At 43.0% G+C, this 21,641-nt stretch overlaps 2 protein-coding genes across 4 annotated transcripts in view; one reads left to right on the top strand and one right to left on the bottom strand.

Annotated features, from left to right (window-relative positions):
* Window positions 1-308: 308 nt before the first annotated feature.
* Window positions 309-15,936, bottom strand: ANGEL2 (angel homolog 2). The gene is made up of 9 exons (XM_009096411.4): window positions 15,715-15,936; window positions 13,684-14,120; window positions 11,276-11,529; window positions 10,083-10,152; window positions 7,859-8,280; window positions 6,772-6,898; window positions 6,041-6,101; window positions 4,026-4,192; window positions 309-811 (listed from the first exon to the last, which is right to left on the bottom strand). Exons 2-9 carry the CDS (start codon window positions 14,111-14,113, stop codon window positions 657-659), a joined length of 1,686 nt encoding a protein of 561 aa, XP_009094659.3. The 5' UTR covers window positions 14,114-14,120; window positions 15,715-15,936; the 3' UTR covers window positions 309-656.
* A 3,070-nt stretch (window positions 15,937-19,006) lies between these two features.
* The window catches only part of RPS6KC1 (ribosomal protein S6 kinase C1), an 85,492-nt gene continuing 82,857 nt past the window's right edge, over window positions 19,007-21,641 (top strand). For 2 of the 3 annotated variants that reach the window (XM_018921282.3, XM_009096406.4), the window contains exon 1: window positions 19,007-19,139. In XM_018921282.3, the coding sequence (XP_018776827.2) occupies window positions 19,035-19,139 (105 nt within the window). In that variant the 5' untranslated portion in view covers window positions 19,007-19,034. The remainder of the gene's footprint in view (window positions 19,140-21,641) is intronic. The other variant, XM_018921283.3, reaches the window with a different exon arrangement.

Raw genomic sequence — 21,641 nt, 5'->3', positions numbered from 1 at the left:
TTCAGATATTTAAAAAAAGATTTCAGTGAATGCTACCTATATTTAAGCCCTTTGAATTTTAAGCAGCAAATTCTTATAGCATAAGTATTTGCCTATATGCCTTTCTTCCTTTGAAAGTTCAATCTTGCAGCCTCTGCACTGACAACACTGAGTAAATTCCTTTGCAGAAGTGTTAAGATAGAAGTGTCCACAAAGCAGGTTTGTAGTAAATTTTGAACTCATTATAAATACTGAAGTATTTTTTTGAACTCATTATAAAATGCTGCAGGCACACAAACACATTCCCCTTTGCTTGAAGAAACACACAGTTCTCAGAATAGTCCTTTTTACTGTGATTTACAATAAAAATCATTTACAACATATTCATGAAAAATAATGCCATTTGGAGTCTGGCACAGATGTTTTCCTTTATCAAAGGGGAAGCTAATGTAAAATCCTTTTTCTCCCTAAAAGACTTTGTAAAGTAAATTAAGCATTTTTATTTTTAAAAAAAGGAAGTCCCTTTAGAAAGTCTACTTTACACAACACTAATAAATCAGCATGCAGGCAAACTTATTTAAACCGGACCAGCAGTGCTTGAATTTTAAAAAAATAGTAATAATCATCCCATGAGAGAGAAGGTAAAGGGAACTTTACCTACACAAGTCCTTTGGATATTACCGTTCAATAAGCCTGAACTCTGCTAGCAGTGGCAGGTGGTCAGAAGAGTTCTTTTCATTGGGAAGACCATTAACAGTCCAAAGATCTTTCTCTGTTACAAGTGCCAGCCTGCCAAGAAGTTTCAGACCTCCACAAAAAGAATCTTCTACTCCTGTTAGAAAAAACAAACCGAAAGGCAATGTTTATCAGTGTGGGCTAAATATCACATGTTCATACAGATCTAGAAGGAGTAAAGCAGTATGGCAGCAATAATGCACAGTTGTTACTGTTCCATGCAAAATCACCAATACAACAGTTCAGAAATTCTTTTGATTCCCAAAATAGAGTTTCATCAGTAGAGGTCAAGTATTCAGTAGCACACTATTTTGTGGAGGGGTAAATGGAAATAAAAAGGAAAATGCATTTATTTGTTCGTTGTAGCTCCCCTGAAAAGGCTCATATAATCCAGTCCATTACTTTAGACAACAGCATTGCTAAACAGAGCTGACACTTGTGGAGGTAAATACCTTTTTAGAGTTACTGGTTCACATAACATTATATTTCTGTATCCTCAAGCACACAGTTCCCCAGCAGGCAGGTCATACAGACACTTTTGCTCATAAGGATGAAGGTATTCTAGCTTTCTATTCCCTTTCATCATAAGAAAGGGATTTCCATTATCTCCTCCTGCCTATTCCTGTAACTAACTACCTTATAAACCCTCTCCCTACCTCCTTCCCCAGATGGAACACCACACTGCTCATGCAAGAGGGAACATGACTCAAGCATTGCAATTACTACACACTTACATAGCATGGTTTGGATTGGAAGAGATCTTAGGGACCATCAAGTTCCAACCCCCCTGCCACGGGCAAGGGACACTTTCTACTAGACCAAGTTGCTCAGAGCTCCATCCAGCCTGACCTTGGACACTTCCAGGGATGGGGCAGCATTGGTCCCAGTACTGATCCCTGAGGAATGCCACTTGTCTCCACCTGGACATTGAGGCATTGATGACAGCTGTTTGTTTCCAGCCAATTCATGGAGTGGTGGAGCCACCAAATCCATCTCTCCTGCTGCTGGGCAGGACCATGTTAAATGTCTTGCACAAGCCCAGGTAGATTTCAGTTGTTCTACCTCCTCCACAGTTACTCAAGGACACTGGATTTGTCAGTCGTGATTTGCCCATCATCAAAGAGCAATCAGCTTCTTAAGCTCAGGTGAAGAAATTTCTCTGAAACCCTTCCATGATGTGTAAAATTTAGATTTCCTGAGCTATGTATTCAAGTTAGACAACTACTCAGCAACCCTACCTATTGCTTTCAGAGTGCAGAGATGATCCTGGGCAAGTTGTCTGCTTTCAGGACCAGTACAAACTGCAGCTGTAACTTTTGACAGAAACACTTGCTGTGTGAAAGTTCTCAGCAAATTCAGAACTTCCTGGCTGACTCTGGTACTGGCTTCCCAAGAGATACTTTAAAGGACTATCCAGCAACTGCTGAACTCCTCAGAGAGCTCAACGGCTTCATCCTTTGCCATCTGCCAGCTTTCCAGCCCTTCAACAACCCAGCAGCTGTTTGCTGCTTTAAAGAAAAGCTTTTTCACCGCTAAGATCTCTAGAGCACATGTCCACCAGGTCTTGAGACAGATTTATCATTTGGGACAGCACGTGCGTATCTACAAAGGAGCAGTTTGTTGCCACAGAGAGCTTGGTCTGCATGCAGTGGTTAATGTCACTCAGAACATTCAGCAAAACTGTGCCCTGCAGGACTCAGGTAGATACTGAACCCTGGTTACAGGAAATCCTGGCAGGTGGATTTTTTTATACCAAATATTTAAATAAACATGACAGAATAAAGCACGAATATTTTAAAATAAAACCCTTTAAATGGAAAAACCAATCTGTGACCCTAGACCACATTTAAAATGCACTTGTACAGACTTTGGCCGCTTTAAATACAGAGGCCCAGGTCATTAGAAAACTGAAAATCCAAACCATGGCTTAATTTCTAAGAGCTCATGAATAAAAGCTATACTAGTTTAAAGTAGTTGGAAAATTCAAGTTGGTTCTATTCTGTGCTCTGATGTGAGAACAATCTATTTGAAAAACAAGTGCAAAAAGAAAAAAGTGCTGTATCTCTGCTGGAGCAATGATGGTGCTGATGATGCAAAAAATATACAATGATTGTGCAAAAAATATATAATGTGAATTATATATTTTTTGCACAATCATTGTATATTTTTTGCATATAAAATTAATCCTAATTATATATTAATATATATTATATATGTGAATTAGGATTAAATTAATCCTAAATATATATTATATATGTGAATTAGGATTAAATTCTGTGCAGAGACGCACTCTACAATCACACAGCACTCCATTAAATCACATGGCATTCAGAAGTAATTTAAATACTTCCCATATAGTGGTTTTTCAGTCAAAGCTTTTGTATTTGCCATTTTACATTAAGGTAGCATTTACTGTGCAAGTTATGACAAGTGAGACTTCTGTGAATCAACTCAATGAATTTTAACAACCTAGTCTCAAGTTACAAGAGATGAAGGTGGTCTTTTTATTCCACATACTGAAAACAATATTAATTTATAAAAATCAGTGGCACTGTACAGTGGGAGCAGGAATGGAATCCAGGTTTCTTTGCTCCAATTTCTGCAGAGACATTTATGTGCTAGCACTGCACTGATGTTTGTTGATGGCATGAAACACAGAATTTATGAGGGCATGGAAAGCAAACTGCTCAGAAGCACCCACAGAACGAGTCCCCGAGCAGTAAAGCATGGAGAAACAATGTGATACCCATGACGAAATTCCCACAGAGGTACCGCGACTTTCTTGCACCATCTGGTGACTTTTAGCTGCAACTGCAAACCGGAGAGTGACGGCTGGGCCCGTGCCAGTGACCGTGCTCAGAGCAAAGGCCAAGAGTCTGATACTTGGCACAAATTACTGCAAGACAAGCTGAGAAGTAAATTGCCAGGAAACGGTTCGTTTATCAGTTTAAATGCACATCACCAATTGCTGTTCACCACTGTGTTGATCAGATGATTGGGAATACTGCATTGCTGTAGGTCTGGCCTGCATTACTGACAGCAGTACTTCTCAGGTGCTACTTCCACTGCTGCTTTCCTGTACCTCCAGCTTGTCTCCATGCTGAGACAGGTGGCCCTGTGTGGCGCTACAAGTCCAGCTGTGGTGAGCTGACAAGGCCAGCCACGTTTCTCAGATAACAGCTGACATTCAAAGCATGACCATGAACCTCTGAGGAACTTCACATGGATGAAATCATCGCTACACTTCTCTTAGAACAACAAACAAATATTCTTGTTTAGCATTTATGAAAATGAAAAGTTGGTTTCCTTACCTGGCTGGTCAGCAGTATCATCATCATTTGCTGCAGAATAGAAAATATAATCCACGGTGACAGCACTTCTGGAATGACAAGTTGTCACTTCTGGAATCCCAGTTTCAGGGAAGTAATGAGAATACACTGAAGACAATTTAAAATGGTGCCGCAATTTCGAAGACAACCTAAGAAAAGAATTTTATTTTCTTCCATTACCAAGAAGAATAAGAAATGAAGAAATACCAAATTGTTCCTGGATACAAACAAGATGAATTATCTGGACATGCAAACTAGTGTTTCTGTCCTGCAAGCCATCCTGTAAGCCTTTTGTGTGAGGGGCCTAAAACTCTGAAGGCAAAATGCAGGCAGCATTTTCAAGTAAAATACTGATCAGAACTGGCTTAGCTGACACTTTACTTATAGATAGTTTTTAACTCCATATACATTCTGTAAGCATTCACATGTCCTCACTCAGCAATCTCTCCCTGACACTCAGGCAGAAATGTCCATGAAATCAGCTCATATGAAAGCAATAAAACACAAACTCATCTAACTAGACCCTTCAGCATAAAGACAAATTCAGATTTTTAGAAGATTTATCCTCCCCCAAGCTAGAGGTATCAAGTTCCAAGTTAGGCTATGCTTTTCTTCCACTCAGGCTCCCATTTTCTGTCTCCCCATCATTTGTCTGTTCCTCTTCAGTTCAGCCCATCTTGTCTCACCTGTCTTTTCAATCTTCAAAAAGGTGCAAAACTGCACCTTTCAGCCAAAGAACTCCTGTCTCTCAGGCATTTGCTTCCATCATCTCTGCAAATCATCCATCCCTCAGCTGCACCTGCCTCATCCTGCATTTAAACCTAGGCTGCAATGTGTTCTGGTTGAAACCCAAGCAATAAAAAAAAAAAAAATCAGCACGTTACCTTGCCCTGATTCAGAGCAGAGACAAACATGTCAATTGAGAAAACATAGGCAAGTAGTAATTTCTGCTTTTGTTACCTGACATCCCTTTTAAGATGAGGGGAAAAAGCACTGCAAGAAGCATTCAGCATGCTATGGATTTAAACCATAGCACAGGGCCTCCTGTTATCTACTTCTCTCAGAAATGCCATGACACCTTTTTCATCACCAAGAATCACCAAGAGTTCTACTATGACTATCTGCAGTGATACCAATGAGATACCAAGATCTCATTTCTGGTAAGAAATACCTCCCATCCGAGGAATAGTCTACCATCCCATACATACATTTAGGGCAATTCCCTTCTTCTATGCCTTACTTTATATGCCTTTACCAGTGTGGTAAATGCAAATAAATTCTTGCTTTCAAAAAGCAGTTACATTTTCCTCCTCAGCATTCTAGCTACAGCTTCCTCCTTCTGAATGAAAGTTGTAATACCAAATCCATAATAGCCCACATTTCTCAGACTCAAAGAACTTAAATACTCCCACAGAACTCAAGACAAGGAGGATTTTATGACATTTCCAGTTCCTTTCCCTCCTTCCACCCAGTTTCATACTGTATTATAAGATTTTATACATCCATAAACCAGTGTATCAAAAACAATAAAAGCGAGAGAAGTGCCAATACTTCAGCAGCTGGACAACACTGGCTTATTTTTTCCCTCTCCCTCTTTTAAAAACATGGCTTCTGCAACTGGACTGAAGTTCACATGTTTCTTATAATGTCCCTATAGAGGATGATGTTCTGTTTATGTCAAGAAGGGATAGAAAATGCCAGAAGCATTCTTTAATGAGCAGCAGAAAGCACCCTTTAGACAGCACTGATCCCTCAGCCCTGCATTCTGAGAAAATATCCAAGTTCCTGGAAATACACACATTCCATTATTGCCAGTTCTAGTCTTTTGCTGTCTGATCAGCCTTTTCGTGTTTTAATGAACAATGATGGTTTTGCCAAAGGGCAGACTGGGTGATCATCAGGTACCCACAGCTAGAATCAGATATAAATTTGGTCTAAAATCAAAACCAGCCCCCAAGTAACTAGCCAAGGGCTTCCATTTTCCCCCCAATACATACTTTTCAGATGCTATTGCAATCTTCTGAGTGTTGTCCGGTTTTGCTGCTTCCAATTTTTCTCCTGCAAAATAAAAATAAATTCAATTTATATTTAAAATAGGATAAAAGTGAGGCCAATGCTGAAGAGCTACAGTAAAAAAAAAAAAAGTATCTTTAACTACGCTTATTTTTTTTTCAGCAGACAAGACAGAATTCACCAAGCTGGATTAAATTCTTCTGTTCCATTAGTAACATCTCCTCTAAAGACTCCTTTATATTATGTCCCATTCATTTAAAATTGTTTTTTCTGTCAAAGGAAAAAATAGTGGATGAAAGACATAGCCATACTCAAAATCAAGGAATCACTTGCTTTTCCCAACTGTTCCAAGAAGTGCCAAGACTATAATTCATAAACACTGAGGCACAATGCAGGTCCACACTATGTTCATGTGCTGCATTCCTTCACCTCCCTCTCCCAGTCACAGCACAGCTGCCTTTCAGGATGCAGACACAGGAGTTTAAACATTACACACCAATTTCTGAAGGGAAATTTCAAACTATTATCTTATAAAGATTCAAATATGCAAAGTTTATATTAATAAATCACTTTACACTCTAATGAGCCCAACAAGAAAGGTTTGTAAGCTCAAGACTCACTGTTTTTCCCCCACTAAAACAGAATGTATGATTTTCAGTACTAGCTGAATGATACTTTAGAAGGCTCACAAAAATTAATTCATTCAAAAACTGACCTGCATTTTCTTCCTTTGGTTGCTGTTTTATTTCATATACACAGTTTTGTGAAATACCTAATTTTTTTGGCCAAATTGGAATAGATAAGATTCTTTGTCCCCTTGGAAACTGTTCTTGTCCAGAGACCTGAGAAAGACAACAAGCTTTTTTCAGATAAAAATCTGATTAAAAAAAGAAAACCCACCAAACAAACCTGAAATAAGTGAACATTTTTTGGTAAAGTTTAAAGAAAAAGGCCCAGCCCTTTGGAACAACTATAATGAGTCAAATCCCTGTAAAAATAACACCCTTTATGTATATCCACTCTGTTTATCTGTAGCAAGTTCTTTGCAGGTACCCAATTTTTCCAGATGGTTCTTGTGACATTGAGACATTTCCAAGGACACTTTTAGCAATGTGACAGCACTGGCTCAGCAGTCAGAGCTACCCAGCAGACACTTCAGCTGCAGGATGCTGATCCTTCTGGGAGCAGGTCAAGTCAAAGGGGGGCTTGAATCAAGTCCCTACTAGCAAAGAACACCCAGTGGGCTATTTTTTTGGTCATGTTTCCTTATTTTATGTAGTTCAGTCACTCCTATTACATCTCATGTGACACATCCGACAGCTGCACACAAGAGCTCACAACTCATCTTTCAACATGAAACAGTTGAGATTCAGCATCTAATTGCAGCTTTGCTTTTACAATTACTGTAGCCACCAAGTTTATCTACAGTAAGAGTTATCTTCCCACAGAGCACACAGTAGGTTTTTGATTAAGTGGTTATTTTATCCTACTTAAAGACAGGGACACTCAAACACAGTGATAAAATCATTCAAACACAGTGATACAATCATTCTGTTGATTCACTAAATTTCAGGAATGATTGCTGGTGAGTCTGTCCTTTCAGAATGCTGGGAGAGGACACAGTATTCCCTAAGGCACAGCTAATATATCCAAGCTTATTTAACTGCAATAACTTTTGCTTTGCAGGCTGCTCACAGGGCACTAAGAGAGGCACTGCAAAGGAAACAATCACAGCACAACCCAAATACTTCTCTTTAATCAGCACTAACCATTTTTGGTGAGAAGTGAGAAGCACAGCCTACCTTCCCTATAGCAAGTCCTTCATAATTTAACTTTCCTTCCTTTATAAATCTGTACAATGGAGAGCCAGGAACAGAATTGAAGTCCCCACAGATGATGATTGGGCAGAAAGAGCCATCCTTCTGAGGGGCAACACTGGCAATCTCTGCCAGGAGCATTGCAAGCTGGGTCAGTTTGATGTCCCCTCTCCTTGGGTTGTACAGCAGGTGTGTATTGGCAATACAGATGGCAGCATTGGCTTTACAGTGAAATCTGGGCTGCAGCAGCAACACCAGTCCAACGTTGTCCCTGTCCAAGAGTGGGATATCACGGCGAAAAAATTCCACTGGGTTTGAGGAAATCAGGCTAAATTTGGAAGTTTTGAAGCAAATGGCACAGCCATCAGGTTTTCTGCCTGTCCTCATTTTATACTCACAGTGATACCCTGCAAGAAAGGCAATTAAGAAGATAAAATACTATTGTATAAATAAGATTTTAAAACAAACAAACAAACAAAACCCCAGAAAGATCTCATGTTGCTTTACTCACATCACAGTCAAGCCCCAGGCTGAAGTACCAAAGTCTGTGTGAAGTTCACACAGACTTGTGCTCACTTTTCTTTTTGCCCTAATCTGAGCTGAGGCAAGGCAGGGCAGGAAACGTGGTCCAATACCTTATGCAATGTGTAAACATCTACATACTCCAAGATACCAGTCATGTTCTCATCTCCTTATCTGGAAAAAAACCCAAACCAAAACAACAAAGAAACCCCCACAAGGCACATAAAAGTGGCCTTGTGCACTCAAGTTCTTTCTGGGTGCTACAAGAATGGCTTAGGAGTAACACCAGCAAAGCTTTACCAATCAGAAGCCTTAATCATGCTAAGTCATTAGTCAATCAGAAGCCTTAATCATGCTAAGTCATTAGTCAATGTCTAAAATTATTCATGGAACAAAAGTCTCAAATGTATTTACATAATTTTGCAATTATTCAGTGAGCAGCAAGTGGTAAGCTTTCACCAAGGAAACAGAGACACTTATCAAATGACAGCACTGGAGTTCAAACAAGTCCATCTAGAAATAGTGATTTGTCAATTTCTTCATTTTATGCAGAGCTGATTTAAACAAGACCTTATCTATGTAAGGAAAAAAATAGATCTTGAAACAGTATCTAGTTTTAGACATTTTAAAATGTTCTCTGCCCTGCCCAGACCATATGAATTCATGAAGTACAGCCTTAGTAAAGTAGGGTGGGCTGACCTGAGCTCACACCTGGAGCTGGAACAGGGGATTCCCATTCCCCTCTCCCAGATTCAGGCCAGGTTACTCCTATTACTTGTTGTGGCACTTAGTGCTAACTCAGTAATTTAACAGAAAACTAACCAAGAAAAATAAAATTTGTCTGGATAGTATTCTGCTGGAGTGATGGATTTCACCAGTGAGTGCCAGAACTAGCCCAGGATAAGGGGCAGGACATGCATCTGGGAGCTAGGGATGGGGAAAGGAAGAGCTAAAGCAAGCTCCAGATCCTCCTGCACGCTAGTTACAAGCTCTCTTGTCCCCACAAGCCTGGCCTCACAGTGTTGTTTCATGTTTCAAGTGGATTTCAATCAGTACTGCCATTACCCTCTTCTTTGCAAACACTCAATTCTGGGAGCTAGACTACCTCAACTAACCAAAAAAGAAAAAAGTATCAGTCCAGTGCTGCTCCTTTACCATGTCCTCCTGGCATCAGACAAAAACCAGTCAGAGTAGAAGCAGGGCCCTGGGACTGGAAGGTGGTGCAGGGCATAAGAGATTCAGATCAGTTTAAACCACATGGAATCAACCCTTAGCAACATATTCCTTCCATAAAAATCACAGTGATAGTGACAGGACAGTCTATTCAGGCTGACTGACAGAACTATAATGCTGTATATATTCATTAGGTATAAAAACCTAATGAATATTTACTGACCATGGATAACATTTAGTGCTAATATCTGGAAGGCTTCGAGGCAGAAAAAGCATGCCCTTGAAGAGCTACCCAACAAGAATACTGGTAAAAAAGATTAGGGTGGTTTCAAGGGAGCACTTGATGAATTTATAAAAGAGGATACACAACATTGTTGCATATGATAGCAAAAGACTTGATTCTGCAATGTATAAGAGGTTTTTTTTGAGGAAACTAGTACTGAGTTCTCAAAGGGTAACAAGTTATCCCTGCAGGGGAGAAGACAATGTATTGGTTCTAAGAATTTCATCATACCCAGGGATTCCAAACTTGACTTGATCTCTGTTCTATAGTGGTCTTCTTGGACTTCCTGTAAGCAGAGCACCTAAGGCAAAGGTTTACAATTAAAATATATTAGTAAGTACATGAAAATGTTACAACAGCATATCTCTGTTGGCCAGTCTGTACAGGTATTAAAAAAAGCAAATTTAGAAGGTTTTTGACTCCTTAATCCCACAAAAGAATTCACTCTTCATAGAAAATGCTTCCTAAGATTATGAAGAAGACCCCAGTTCCTCCTTTTTCAGACATTTTCAGAGGTGAGATTCAATTTAATCAAAATATTAACTTGTTCCAACATTCTCAGCAGCCCAGGGGAAGGCTCAGGGAGACGGGATGAAGAGGCAAATGGCACACTACAGGATGGAAAACAGGCTTCCATATTATAAGAATCTGAAACAAAGATAAAACTCAAAAAATTAATTTAAGAGAGTTCACAGAATCACAGAGTATTTTGAGTTGGAATGGACCCACAAGGATCATTGAGTCCAAGTCCTGCTGTGAGCATCTCTGAGCCTTCCCCCAGCACGCTGCAGTAACACAATCTTCAACCACCACTGGGATAAAGGACTGAGCTCCCAAAGGGGAACAAGTTATCCCTGTTTGCTGAACTGCTGTTCCTCTTGCCCAGCTGACATCAGCTCATTCAAGCTCTCAAGGGAGAGTCAAATATCAAGCAACATTCTGAAATCTCTGCTTCACTTAAGGTTACAGTTCCAACCAATGAAACAGTTAAAAATCTATGTCCTTTAGCAAGAAATTTCTCTTTGGAAAGGATGCCTGCATCTACCAGGGTCTGAGAGCAGCTGATCCTCTCAGAAAGCTATCCAAGGTATCTCATTGCAAAGAAAAATCTACACATCCTGTATGCATCTATTAGGAAGAAAGGAAGAGTTTGAAGGAACTTTAATTTACAGTTTTTTGACACAAACACGATGGATTCTATCACTGAACTTTTGTTGGTCTGAACAATGACTGAGGCAACATTTTACTGACTTGACTTCCGGATTAAGACTTACAATAATTTATGTGTCCTCAAAAACAAACAACAAACTCTACAACCAACCAAAACCACAGAGGTTTTTTCAGACCCCAGTACAGAGTAGCAGAACTTGCTGTTTCAGTTTATCAGCTCTCAAGAAATATCCACATCCTCATTTTCTACTCACATCTGCATCCAGCTCTTTGATTTCTTGTAGGATGTTGGGAAATCTGTATGTCCAGAATAGCAATCGCTGCCTGCAGTGTCTGTACAGGTGGGAGTTGTCTTCCAACAAATTCTGGGAGAGAATGTTGTAGGACATGACTGTAAAATCAAATGCTGCCTCACTTCCTGTGCTGCTTTGGTCAGATCCCTTATTTTTAGCAATTTTCATTGTTTTACTCTGCTGACAGAAATATTCCCAGTGTCTTTTGATGGTTCCTGTTAAAAGTATATGAAGCAGAAAAAAGTTATGTTATAGACCATATGACTTCTTACTGCTCTTGGAAATCATTCTACTGACAACTATTTGTCTTTCAAATCTCTTAAATAATTCTAAAAGCCTATTCAATTAGCAGTGATTCAGACCCTCTGTTTAAGATGGATAAGCATGAGTAAAAAAAATAAAAATCAAACTAACAAAAAAAACCCCAACCTCCAAAACAAACAGCACATATGCCTTAGATTTCAACTACTTTGAAACTGGGGAACTGGCCTGTTCTAAGGAGATTGTTGCAATCAGACCACATCCCCTGCTCCTGTAGAAGGGCTGCATAACTAGTGAGCCAAATCCAGCCTGTTGGGAGTCTTGCACTGCCTTGTGTCACTGCCTCTTCAGCAGAGATGGTGTATGCCAGTATGGGATACACTCCTTAGGGCAGCATGTGGCCACTTGTTGATCTCTCTATCCATAACTAACAAAGGCTTAGGAATCCATCAATCACCCCTACCGCGTGTACAGTCTGTAAAACAGCCATAAGCTGCAACAGGGCCTGCTACAGGAGTCCCAAAACAAATAATGAACCCAATTTTCTTCAGTGAGTTGAGAAATCAAGAAATTATTAAGTTTCAGAATTACCAAAAACTTCTGAAAAGGCATCCTTCACCTTCCTGCCATTTTTAATTCCACACTTACTATTGGTAGGAAAATTCATGATAACATAGCTCCCCATCATTAAGCATCCAATTACTTCTTAAGAAATGTATTTCTCCACTTAAAAGCTCACAGAGATGCTTTTCACCCTTTATATCTGTCCTCATCTGAGAGCAAGCTGAGGTCCAGTTATCTGTGCTAACAACCAGTGGCAGACTGCAGCTATAGCTGTCACCATCTGTCCTATCTGGATAGTAATTCTCATTGCTGTGCTTAGATTATTCAGCACTTTACAGTGTTTGCAATGAATACAGCAAAGCTTTAAGTTCTGTTTCTGTGGTGGGAGAGAAGCCACATTGCTCCTCAGCAGGTATCTTTAATTAGCATCACCTTCCAAAGGGTGGCTGGGAAGGACCACGGGGCCAACCACACCCTCAGATAAAGCTATCTGATAAAAGGCAAGCAGGGTTAAGAGAGGACTCTGTAATTAAGGCACAAAGCAAAGTCCTCTCCTTTGGCTCCTGAAGATGATGTTCTAAGCCTTATGGGTTTCTGTGTCCAAAAATCCCTTTGGGATGCAGATAGCATCTATTGCCCTTTTTAGTCATAATACAATTTCCAGTTTATTTTGCTAAGGAAGTGACTTACGCAAGAGGGCAACAATTTTGACTGTGTCCCCCTGCTTGTCTCACACTAGAGAAAACTGTAAATATACACAAGACTCAGTAAAATACTTGGATGCTATGTACAAGATTGTATCTGTAACAAACTAACACAGACACTTTGAAGTTTCATGGAAGTTTGTTACTAAGCCCAGTAGACAACTCTGCACTTCTTCCTGTATTTATCTGGATAAGCACACGTGCTGCCTGCTCTGTCAGATGTGATCTGACACAAAACTTGCTACCATGCCAGTGGCAGAATACAGCTGTGTAAGAACATATCACACAAGCACACTGGAAGCATGCACCATTAAAAATCAGTGCATTCATTCTCAGTTTTCTAGGTCACAGATAACACAACTGGTCTGGAAAGAAACCAGTTCAGGTCCAGTAGGGTTCATGAGCTCAGGTAGGGCACAAGGAATGAAGCTATACAACTGCCAGTCCAGCTCAGCCCTACAGCAAGTCAGCCAAATCTTTTTGCTTTCCAGAGCTTCCAAGTTAACAGACATGACCTGGTGACAGAGACATGAGAGAATGTTGTCTGAACCAAGCTCAGGACTCCCCAGGTTGGGCAATCCCTCCCACAACTGACTGTGTTCCACTGCCAAGCGCAGCAAACCTAGTTCTGGTGCTGTTTGACAGCACAAAATACATGTTTGCAGACCAAACAGCATTACAAAACTGGAGCATTTTAAAGACACATTTCCCTGAGAGGGGTGCCAAGAGAAACAGTAACTCAAAAGGAGCAGGCACTACTGCTCATGTCTCTAACCTTATTTGGTGTATTCAGCATTACAAATAAACACGATGAGCAAATGAGCAAAGAGCATCTTTTACCTTTCTTGCTGCCATGTTTTTCTTCATTTTGGGCTACAGAAAGACAAGATACTTCTTTCTGATCAGACAAGTCTGTTTGTTGTTCAGGAGTTGAAGCATCATCCTGGCCACTGAGTTTTCTCTTCTTTGTCAATGGCTCTTCTCCTTCAGATTTCATACTGGGGTTGGGTAGGTGAAAGCAACAACTTTGTGTGTAGTTATCAAGATGCCAATTAGAGTTCTGAAATTGTCTCCAAGGTCCAAGAAATGGAGGGAACCTCCAGTTTGTTGAAAAATCAGCTAAAATGGGGAGTGGAAACGAGGCCCAGGGAGGATAGTGTCCGGCCCATCTCATAGAGCTGGAAACTGGGCTGTTCAAGGCCAGTATCTGGGAGCCATTCCAGTGGGTGATCCAGTCTCTGCCCAGCCTCTGCACATGGCGGGGCAGCATGGAGTGTCTACCAAAAAAGCAAAAGTGTCATTACTAGCCTCCACAGCTTTCTACATCTGCCTGTAGAAAGCTGTGGAGGCAAAGTCATCCTGGTCAGGACTTACAGAAGATACTCTCTCTCTACAAGTTAATGCATATAAGATATTCAAACACTTATATACGAGGTATTTAAACATTTATCTAAATGATATGCAAAATGAGACTTTACAAAGTGATCTTGCATCCTTTACCTCCCTCAAATTTGTGACATTTAGTATCCAAACCCTATCCATCTCAGTAACTATTTAAAATTTATTTTCTGCCTTGTTGAATTCAAGTGTCAGATCTTTCAAGCGCTCAGAGGAATGACCTTTACAAAAGGTCATTTTTGCATGCTGCATTAACTTTATCATAAGGCTATTTGTAAGGAATGAGAAGATCACTTTCCTGCAAGCTGTCAGAACTTTGTTTGGAAAGCCATTGATTTGGCTCAAATCCCAATGCCAACACAACAGGGAAATAAAGGTACTAAGTCTCAAGGCATCACTAGCACCAGCATAAGACTAAATCCGTATTCTTACTTCTTTTCCAGGAGAGCAAAGCACAGCTCAGCAACTTAAGCCATGAAAAAGGTGGGTTTTTTCTTTTTTTTTTCTTTAGAAGAAAGAAATCTTGTCTCTCAACAAAATCACAGGAAGGTAGGCTGAGTAACAATAATGTGTCAGATTCCTCACTGTTTAAATAAGGTATATTTTGAGCCTTTAAGCAAAAGATATTGAAGCTTGGTATGCTTGAAGTTGCGCTGAAGTGAGAAGCTCCTAGCTGCCATTCAGCCCAGCAAACAAGCCGAAATACAGAATCACTGAATCACAGAACATACTGAGTTGGAAGGGACCCACAAGGATCGTTGAGTCCAACTCCTGGTCCTGCAAAGGACACGCTGAGAGTCACACCATGCGCCTGATTGCACTGTCCAAAGGCTCCCTGAACTGTCAGGCTGCCTGGTGCTGTTCCCTGGGGAAGCTGCTCCAGAGCCCACCCTGGGTGAGGAATCTTTTTCTAATATCCAGCCTAAACCTGTCCTGACACAGCTTCAGGGCATTCCCTCGGCTCCCGTCACTGGCACCACATAGCAGAGATCACTGCCTGCCTCTCCTCTTCCCTTCCTAAGGAAATTGTAGACTGCCATGAGGTCTCCCTCAGTCTCCTCCAGGCTGGAAATAACCTCGGCTGCTCCTCACATAGATTCCCCTCAAGGCCCTTCACCATCTTCGTAGCTTTCCTTAGGACACCCTCTAATCGCTAACACAACTTTCAGCAAAACGCGCTTGTCCTGAAATAACCCTTTTCCGCCACAGCGCACCAGATGTAGTTCGGCAGAGACAAAAACAAAACAACCCCCCCCCCGGACACCACAGCATTACTGTGGAGCAAAAAGAGGCATCACTCGTTTACAAAAAAACCTAGACCACATGCTTTACCGAAAAGCACGGAGAAACTGCTCCCTCCTAAGCCCCGCAGCCCCCACCCCCGGTAGCAGCAAGCCCCACGCCGCGCTCTGTTTACCGCGGCCCTGCTCGGCCTAATGGCGGGCATTCGCCACCAGCCCCAACCCCGCTTACCTCCCGGCGGGCCCGGGCCCCGCTCCCGGCGCCGCGCAGCCCCGGCGCCCCCCGAAGGGGTCAGCCCAGGGCAGCGCCAGCTCCGGCCGCCGCGCTCCGGCCGCCCCGCCGCCGCCTCATCCTCTGCACTGGCAGCGGCCGGCCGAGCCGCGCCCTCCCGCTCGCTCCTGGGACTTGTAGTCCAAGGGCCGGGCCCGCGGCCATGTTTAGCCTGGGCACCGACGCCGAGGCCCGGCCGCCATCCCCGCCCCGGGCGGGTGACGCCCCCCGCCCGCGCTCCCTCCAGAGCGCAGCAAAACCCGCCTGTAGGCAGCCCGACTGGGGCTTTCGAAGCGTTTAAATGGAGGTAACACTGTGTTCGTGCAGTGCTGTAGTTTGTTCACCCGGAGGGTGGTCGGGCACTGGAAAAGGCTCCCCAGGAAAGCGGTGACGGCACCAAGTCTGGCAGAATTCAAGAGGCGTTTGGACAAGGCTCTCAGGCCCGTGGTGTGACCCTCGGGGATGTCCTGTGCAGGGCTAGGGGCTGGACTTTGATGATCCTTGTGGATCCCTTCCTGATCAACGTGTTCTGTGATAGTGTCCCTAAGTGGTCTTCTGGAATCACTGTGTGCTCCCGCAGGGTCAAAGGGGCCGGGAAGGAGCTGCCAGATATTTCAAGGTGCCATAGTATATTTCAAGGGCAGCACCAGCATGCGTTGTGTTTGCAGAAAAACACCAAACCCCGCTCACCCAAGCGAGTATTTCAACATTGTGAGGTTTTAAAATGCAGCTGAAGGTGCTCTGCTGAGGAGAGCTGGCCTGAGAGAAGGGTGGGAGACCTTCCGGCCCTGCAGCCCTGCTGACAGACCCACCGCTGCTTACCAGCTGCAGCAACCATCCTCTGCCAATGCCCATGTTGCTTGAATAAGCACTCAGAACGCTTTCTTGAGGTCTTCTGAGGACAGAGGAAATGCTGGCCCTGTTTATTGTAAGGAAACATAGCACAATGCATATGAAAAATTATAGTGCTGAATAGTGCAGATGCTGTGCAGGAACTGTAATCAAGTAAAATACTGTTTCTCTGCATTCCTTTTATATCTGTCATAAAAATGACTTTAAATAACATCTGAAGTTTTCCCAGGAGTGGTAGGGAAGACTGGAATTGAAATAATGCAGTGATAAGCACGCTAGTTAGGCAACATGGCAGATCCAGTTTGGGTTTTCCATTTCTTGGACACAACTTACTGGTAAGAGGTAAAAATACCCATCCATTTTCTGTTAGTTTCTTCACCACATGAGAATGAAACTACTAACCCCATAACATGTGTGTAGTAAAGGATCTCCCAACTGCATGGACAAGACCATCTTGTTTTAGTGGTTTGTTCTTTTCTGAATTTTTGTATTCTAATCTCTTAGATGTATTTCTAGGACAGAAGACAGTAAGGCATAGCTATAGCAACAACAACTGCTGTTATTTCTAGGAGCAGAATCTACATATAAGATGCAGTTATTTTCTGTATTTTGACTTGCACAGGGACGCCTAAATTGATCTGTCACTTCAAAGGTTTTTACATAGTAGTAATCTCAGTAGCGATGCTGGAAGAAAAGAAATCATGGAAGCTTTGGGTTTTAATGAAAATGAAGAAGTATGGAAGTTGTGTAATAGACAAAAGAGAAGAAGAAGATTAACCTATTAATATGATGCAAATTGTTTCTTATCTCAGTGTTGCTAGATTTTCTTGCCTTGACCTAGTAAAGTCTTAATGAGCCAGTAACACTTAATTGTGGGTTTTTTATTCCCGTCTAATTACTATTTTGTGTTGGTTATACCATGTGAAAAGATATTCTGCAGAATTAGATATCTCCAAATTCTGATTTGTAAGTAGAAGCCAAATTATTTTATGAGTCATTTGAGCTTTTGAAACTCCCTAGTGAATGGAGGCTACTGACTCACTGAGGGATGCTTTGATTGATTACACTGCACATGAGAACAGCCACAGTGGCTCAGATCAATGGTCCACTGAGCTCAGTTTCCTGCTTTCTAAATGTTATTAGCAGCAGATGCCTAGAAATGTGCAGGGGCTGGGCACACTTCAAATGAACACTCTCCCTGCCTCTTGCTGTTTCAGCTCCATGCATTTCCTAAGCCTGATGTGCTTGTCTCTTTAGTTACTCACTGACACTCTCCCCCAAGTACTTGAATTTGAGAACTTTTGGTAACTTATAGAACTTCCATGAAGTTCTGTGTACCAGCACAAAATGTAAAAGACATGTTCTTCCCCTCTCAGAAGATAAGGGAGAGTGACAAGTGAGCTGCTAACAACCAATGTACTCTTTCTTCCCGCTTCCTTAAGAAAATGTTCCTCAAAGGAACATTTCAAAGGAGGGGCACGTGCTTACTATAAACTTCAGTACAAGACTCTTATCTTTCACAAAGACACACAACTAAGTATTAAATACTTTATGTCAAAAAACTGTATGAGAGCAGAGATATTAATAACCTGGTAAGGAAAAGCTGTTTTTTTAAACATCTGCAATTAAATGAACACACAGTGATTAAGAAAAAATCGAGTTTCTATGATCTGAGGTGAGAGATCTACATTGGTACAGACCCCACTACAGACAAGAAATTGAAGGTAATCTAATAAAAGGACAAGGTCCTGTGGCACAAAGTTATGCTCCTCAGAACGGAAGCAATGCCTCTCAAACCCTGGAGGGTTTCCTAACACTGAAGTGTTCCACAGACCTGTGCACGCAGAGAGCCCATCCGCAGGGAGAAGTCCAGGTGCAGCTTAAAGAACCTGGAGGAGACACAACCCACAAAACATGGTGACTCGGAAGCATCAAACTTGCCTTTCTGATAGCATTCCTCTTTAAAATCCGTGAGTCATTTCTGCGTTACAGGCCTATGGATTTAGAGCAGTATAGCCTAAAATAGCCCACGGCAGACGCTGGGAGCGGCGTACCAGGGGCTCGTTACGGATTTGTAGAGGCCACGGGCGCCTGTGTGAGCGAGGGGCTCGGCGGTCAGTCCCCGCCAAGTGTAGATCCCCTACGGCCGTGCCCTTGCAGAGCCCCTGGAACGGGGCCGCGCCGCCGCCACCGGGCTGTGCCTGCCACGTCTGGGCCGTGACACCTCGGCCTCATCCCCGCGGCGCGGACTTCCAGCCTCGGGGAAAGACCGCGAGCGGGGGATCTGCCACCCGAGCATCCCGCGGCGGCCGGGCGGGGCTCCCCGGGCCGGGCCCCCGGCACCGCCCGGGTGGGGCGGGGCGTTCCCGGGTGCCGCTTCCGCCTGTGCCGGGCGGGCGGGAGGGCGGCGCGCCGGGGGCAGCAGCAGCATGCTGAGCCCGCGGGAGCGCGGCGCCGACCTGGCCCGCTTCTACACCGTGACGGAGCCGCGCCGCCACCCCCGCGGCCACACCGTCTACAAGGTCACGGCGCGGGTGAGTCGGCGGCCGCCGCCCAGCCCCTCGCCCCCGCGGCTCCCCGCGCCCGGCCTGCCCCGCGTTCGGGCTGTGAAGCCGCCACTGGGTGCGGAACAGCGCCCGCCGCTGCCGTGCTCGGCCGCGACGTGGAAGCCCCTGTGAGGCACACGGGTGGGAGAGAGGGAGGGAAGGAGGGAGGGTAGGTGGAACACGGCGGCCCCTCCCGAGCCGAGCCCCGGTCGCCTCCTGCAAACTTGTAGCCTCGCAACGTTATAATGGCTTCAGACGCGCTTTGCAATTAACTCTCGGTTTCCTCGCTGAGCGTTGCAGGGCGTGCGAGAGTAGCTTAAAAACAAACAGCTCCTTCGCTTTTTCCCCCGTTCTTCCGGCCCAGATGTGGTGGGTAGGTTGCGGTGGGATTGCCCAGCGTTCCTGCAGCCCCGCAGCGCAGCAGCGCGCCCGGGAGGAGCCGGGAGCCAGCGGAGTGCGGGGGCTCTGCACGCCCACGCCCGAGCTGCCCGAGCCGCGCATGCAGGCTCAGCGTGCCCAGGAGGGGCCAGCCCGGGCCGGCAGAGCGCTCTGGGTCACTCAGGCCTAGCACGGAAAGCAGGGAAGCTGCTGCAGATGTTGGGAGAGCTGCTGTGGTGCTGGCTTTGATGAAAGCTCCGTGTGTTCCCAGGGAAATTCCTTGCTTCCTTTTCTCTTCCACTTTCCTATTAAACCAAAAAAGGGAGGCGAGTAAGTAAATATGTGGAGATAGGTTCAAGAGGAGTGGCAGTTTAACTCACAGGTGTGGTGGGATATATTGAGAGCATCAGAAGAGGTGTCACAGAGAGACAGAGTTTCTTTAAATGACCCGTGATCCTGTAGTTACTGCAGCTGTAGACATCCTGCCTGTGAGAGCAAGGTATGCTTATAAGCACCCTCCTCTTAATTCAAAGAATACAACATTCTGTATGTCTATACAGATTGTAATGTCAGTTTTTTAACCTATGATCAGTTTGTATGACTTGTAAAATTAAAAATTAAAAAAAAAAATTTTTTGGTTACCTACCTACCTACCTACCTACCTACCTACCTACCTACCTACCCACCTACCTATCTCTCCAAGTTCACCAAACACAAATATGTTTAAACTATTCTTTTTAGTCCAATACAACGTAGTATTTGTGAATAGGAAAAAGAGTTGCTTTTTCCTATGATGCTGCAATTTAAAAAGCTTCTGAAATATATGCAGAGAAGGAGACAATACTATCACATCTTTCTGCAGTTGCTCTTGATGGCCCAAATGTGTGTGTGTACTAAAAAGTTGTGTCAGTGAAACAAGGACTAATAGGAATGAACCAAGACCTGCTGCTTATTTTGCTCTGGTTTTGTTCTTACTGGCTAAAGCTTAAATTTCTCTCTGATGTTTTGGTTTCTCTAGAATTGTTCAAAATCAAGTTGTGGCTGACTAGTTGGAGTTGTCATTCTCTCTTGTCCCACAAACTGTGGGTGCTCTGGTGCCTTTCCCAGCAAAAGTGCAGTGCAGGATCAGGTGGTGTGCTTGATTTAGCTTAGACCAAGGAGCTGATCAGTCTGTGAGCTGTCCAAATTCAACTGACCGAACCAGAGATCATTAGTTTTTTTACAGTGTTTTGATAGCTAAAATCACCAAAGTGAAAAATTATTTCATTTTCCTTCAGTAAAGGATGTTTTAGACTCCCAAGTGCAGAAATATGAATAATTTTTTTTCAGCAGGGCAGTGTACATATCAAGTACCCTTTCTGTTTCTTTCCTCCTATTCCTCCCTCCTGTTCATGTGGTGATCTGGCTCCATGGTTGATATCACAGCACTCCAGCTGTATTTGCTGAGCATCAGCTCAGCAGCTTTGGGGGACCGCCAGGAAAAAAAGTGAGGTGGGCATTCCCATTGTGTTGAATATCATTCTGGCTGAGATTTAGGGTAGTCAGTATGTGTGAGTGGAGATTTGTGCCTTCTTAGTGCAGTATGTGAGTGAATCCTTTGTGAAATGAAGTTAAAGGAACTTCCTGTTTCAATGTAATGTAGATAATCATGGATAAGAAGGCACTTGTTTTAGTGAGTCCTAAATACCTGGCCCAAGGCATAGCTATCCATGCAGTCTCTTCTAGTGCTAATGGGGTATATCATTATTGCAGCCTTCTTCTTAAAAGTTTTGTTTGTATAGCAGAGAACATATATTTTGCTTACTCATAAACTGTAACATAATTTTAAATGCAGACAAGGTTAAATGAATATTGGCTTTTTAATACCTGTTTCCAAATGAACAGAAACAGATAGATATTAGCAAGTTGTGATATGAGGAGTGTTCTTTAATGATACCTGAAAATATAGGCCACTAATAAAAGTTTAGAAAATTTGGAACATAACTCATTAGAATTTTAATTATCATTAATAATTGTAATGTTGGATATCTGCAGGACAGATGAAGAATGGGATAATCTGAAATACTTTTCTTGATGTTGAGGATCCTTGTAGGATCTCAGTTTTTGGAGTCT

Source organism: Serinus canaria, chromosome 3 (assembly GCF_022539315.1).
Source record: "Serinus canaria isolate serCan28SL12 chromosome 3, serCan2020, whole genome shotgun sequence".
Taxonomy (NCBI): Eukaryota; Metazoa; Chordata; class Aves; order Passeriformes; family Fringillidae; genus Serinus; species Serinus canaria.
Note: the sequence above shows the minus strand (reverse complement) of the source record. Positions and strands in the feature narration are given on the sequence as shown.

Bases quoted from the DNA above. Each gene is read 5' to 3' on its own strand.
- ANGEL2 (XM_009096411.4), bottom strand. From the start codon at position 14,113: ATGCTGCCCCGCCATGTGCAGAGGCTGGGCAGAGACTGGATCACCCAC. The intron at 6,102-6,771 runs GTCAGTTTTTGA...TTTATTTTGCAG, and splicing joins ACCAAAGGAAGAAAATGCAG to GAGAAAAATTGGAAGCAGCA. The intron at 4,193-6,040 runs GTATGTATTGGG...TTCTTTTCTTAG, and splicing joins ATTGCAATAGCATCTGAAAA to GTTGTCTTCGAAATTGCGGC.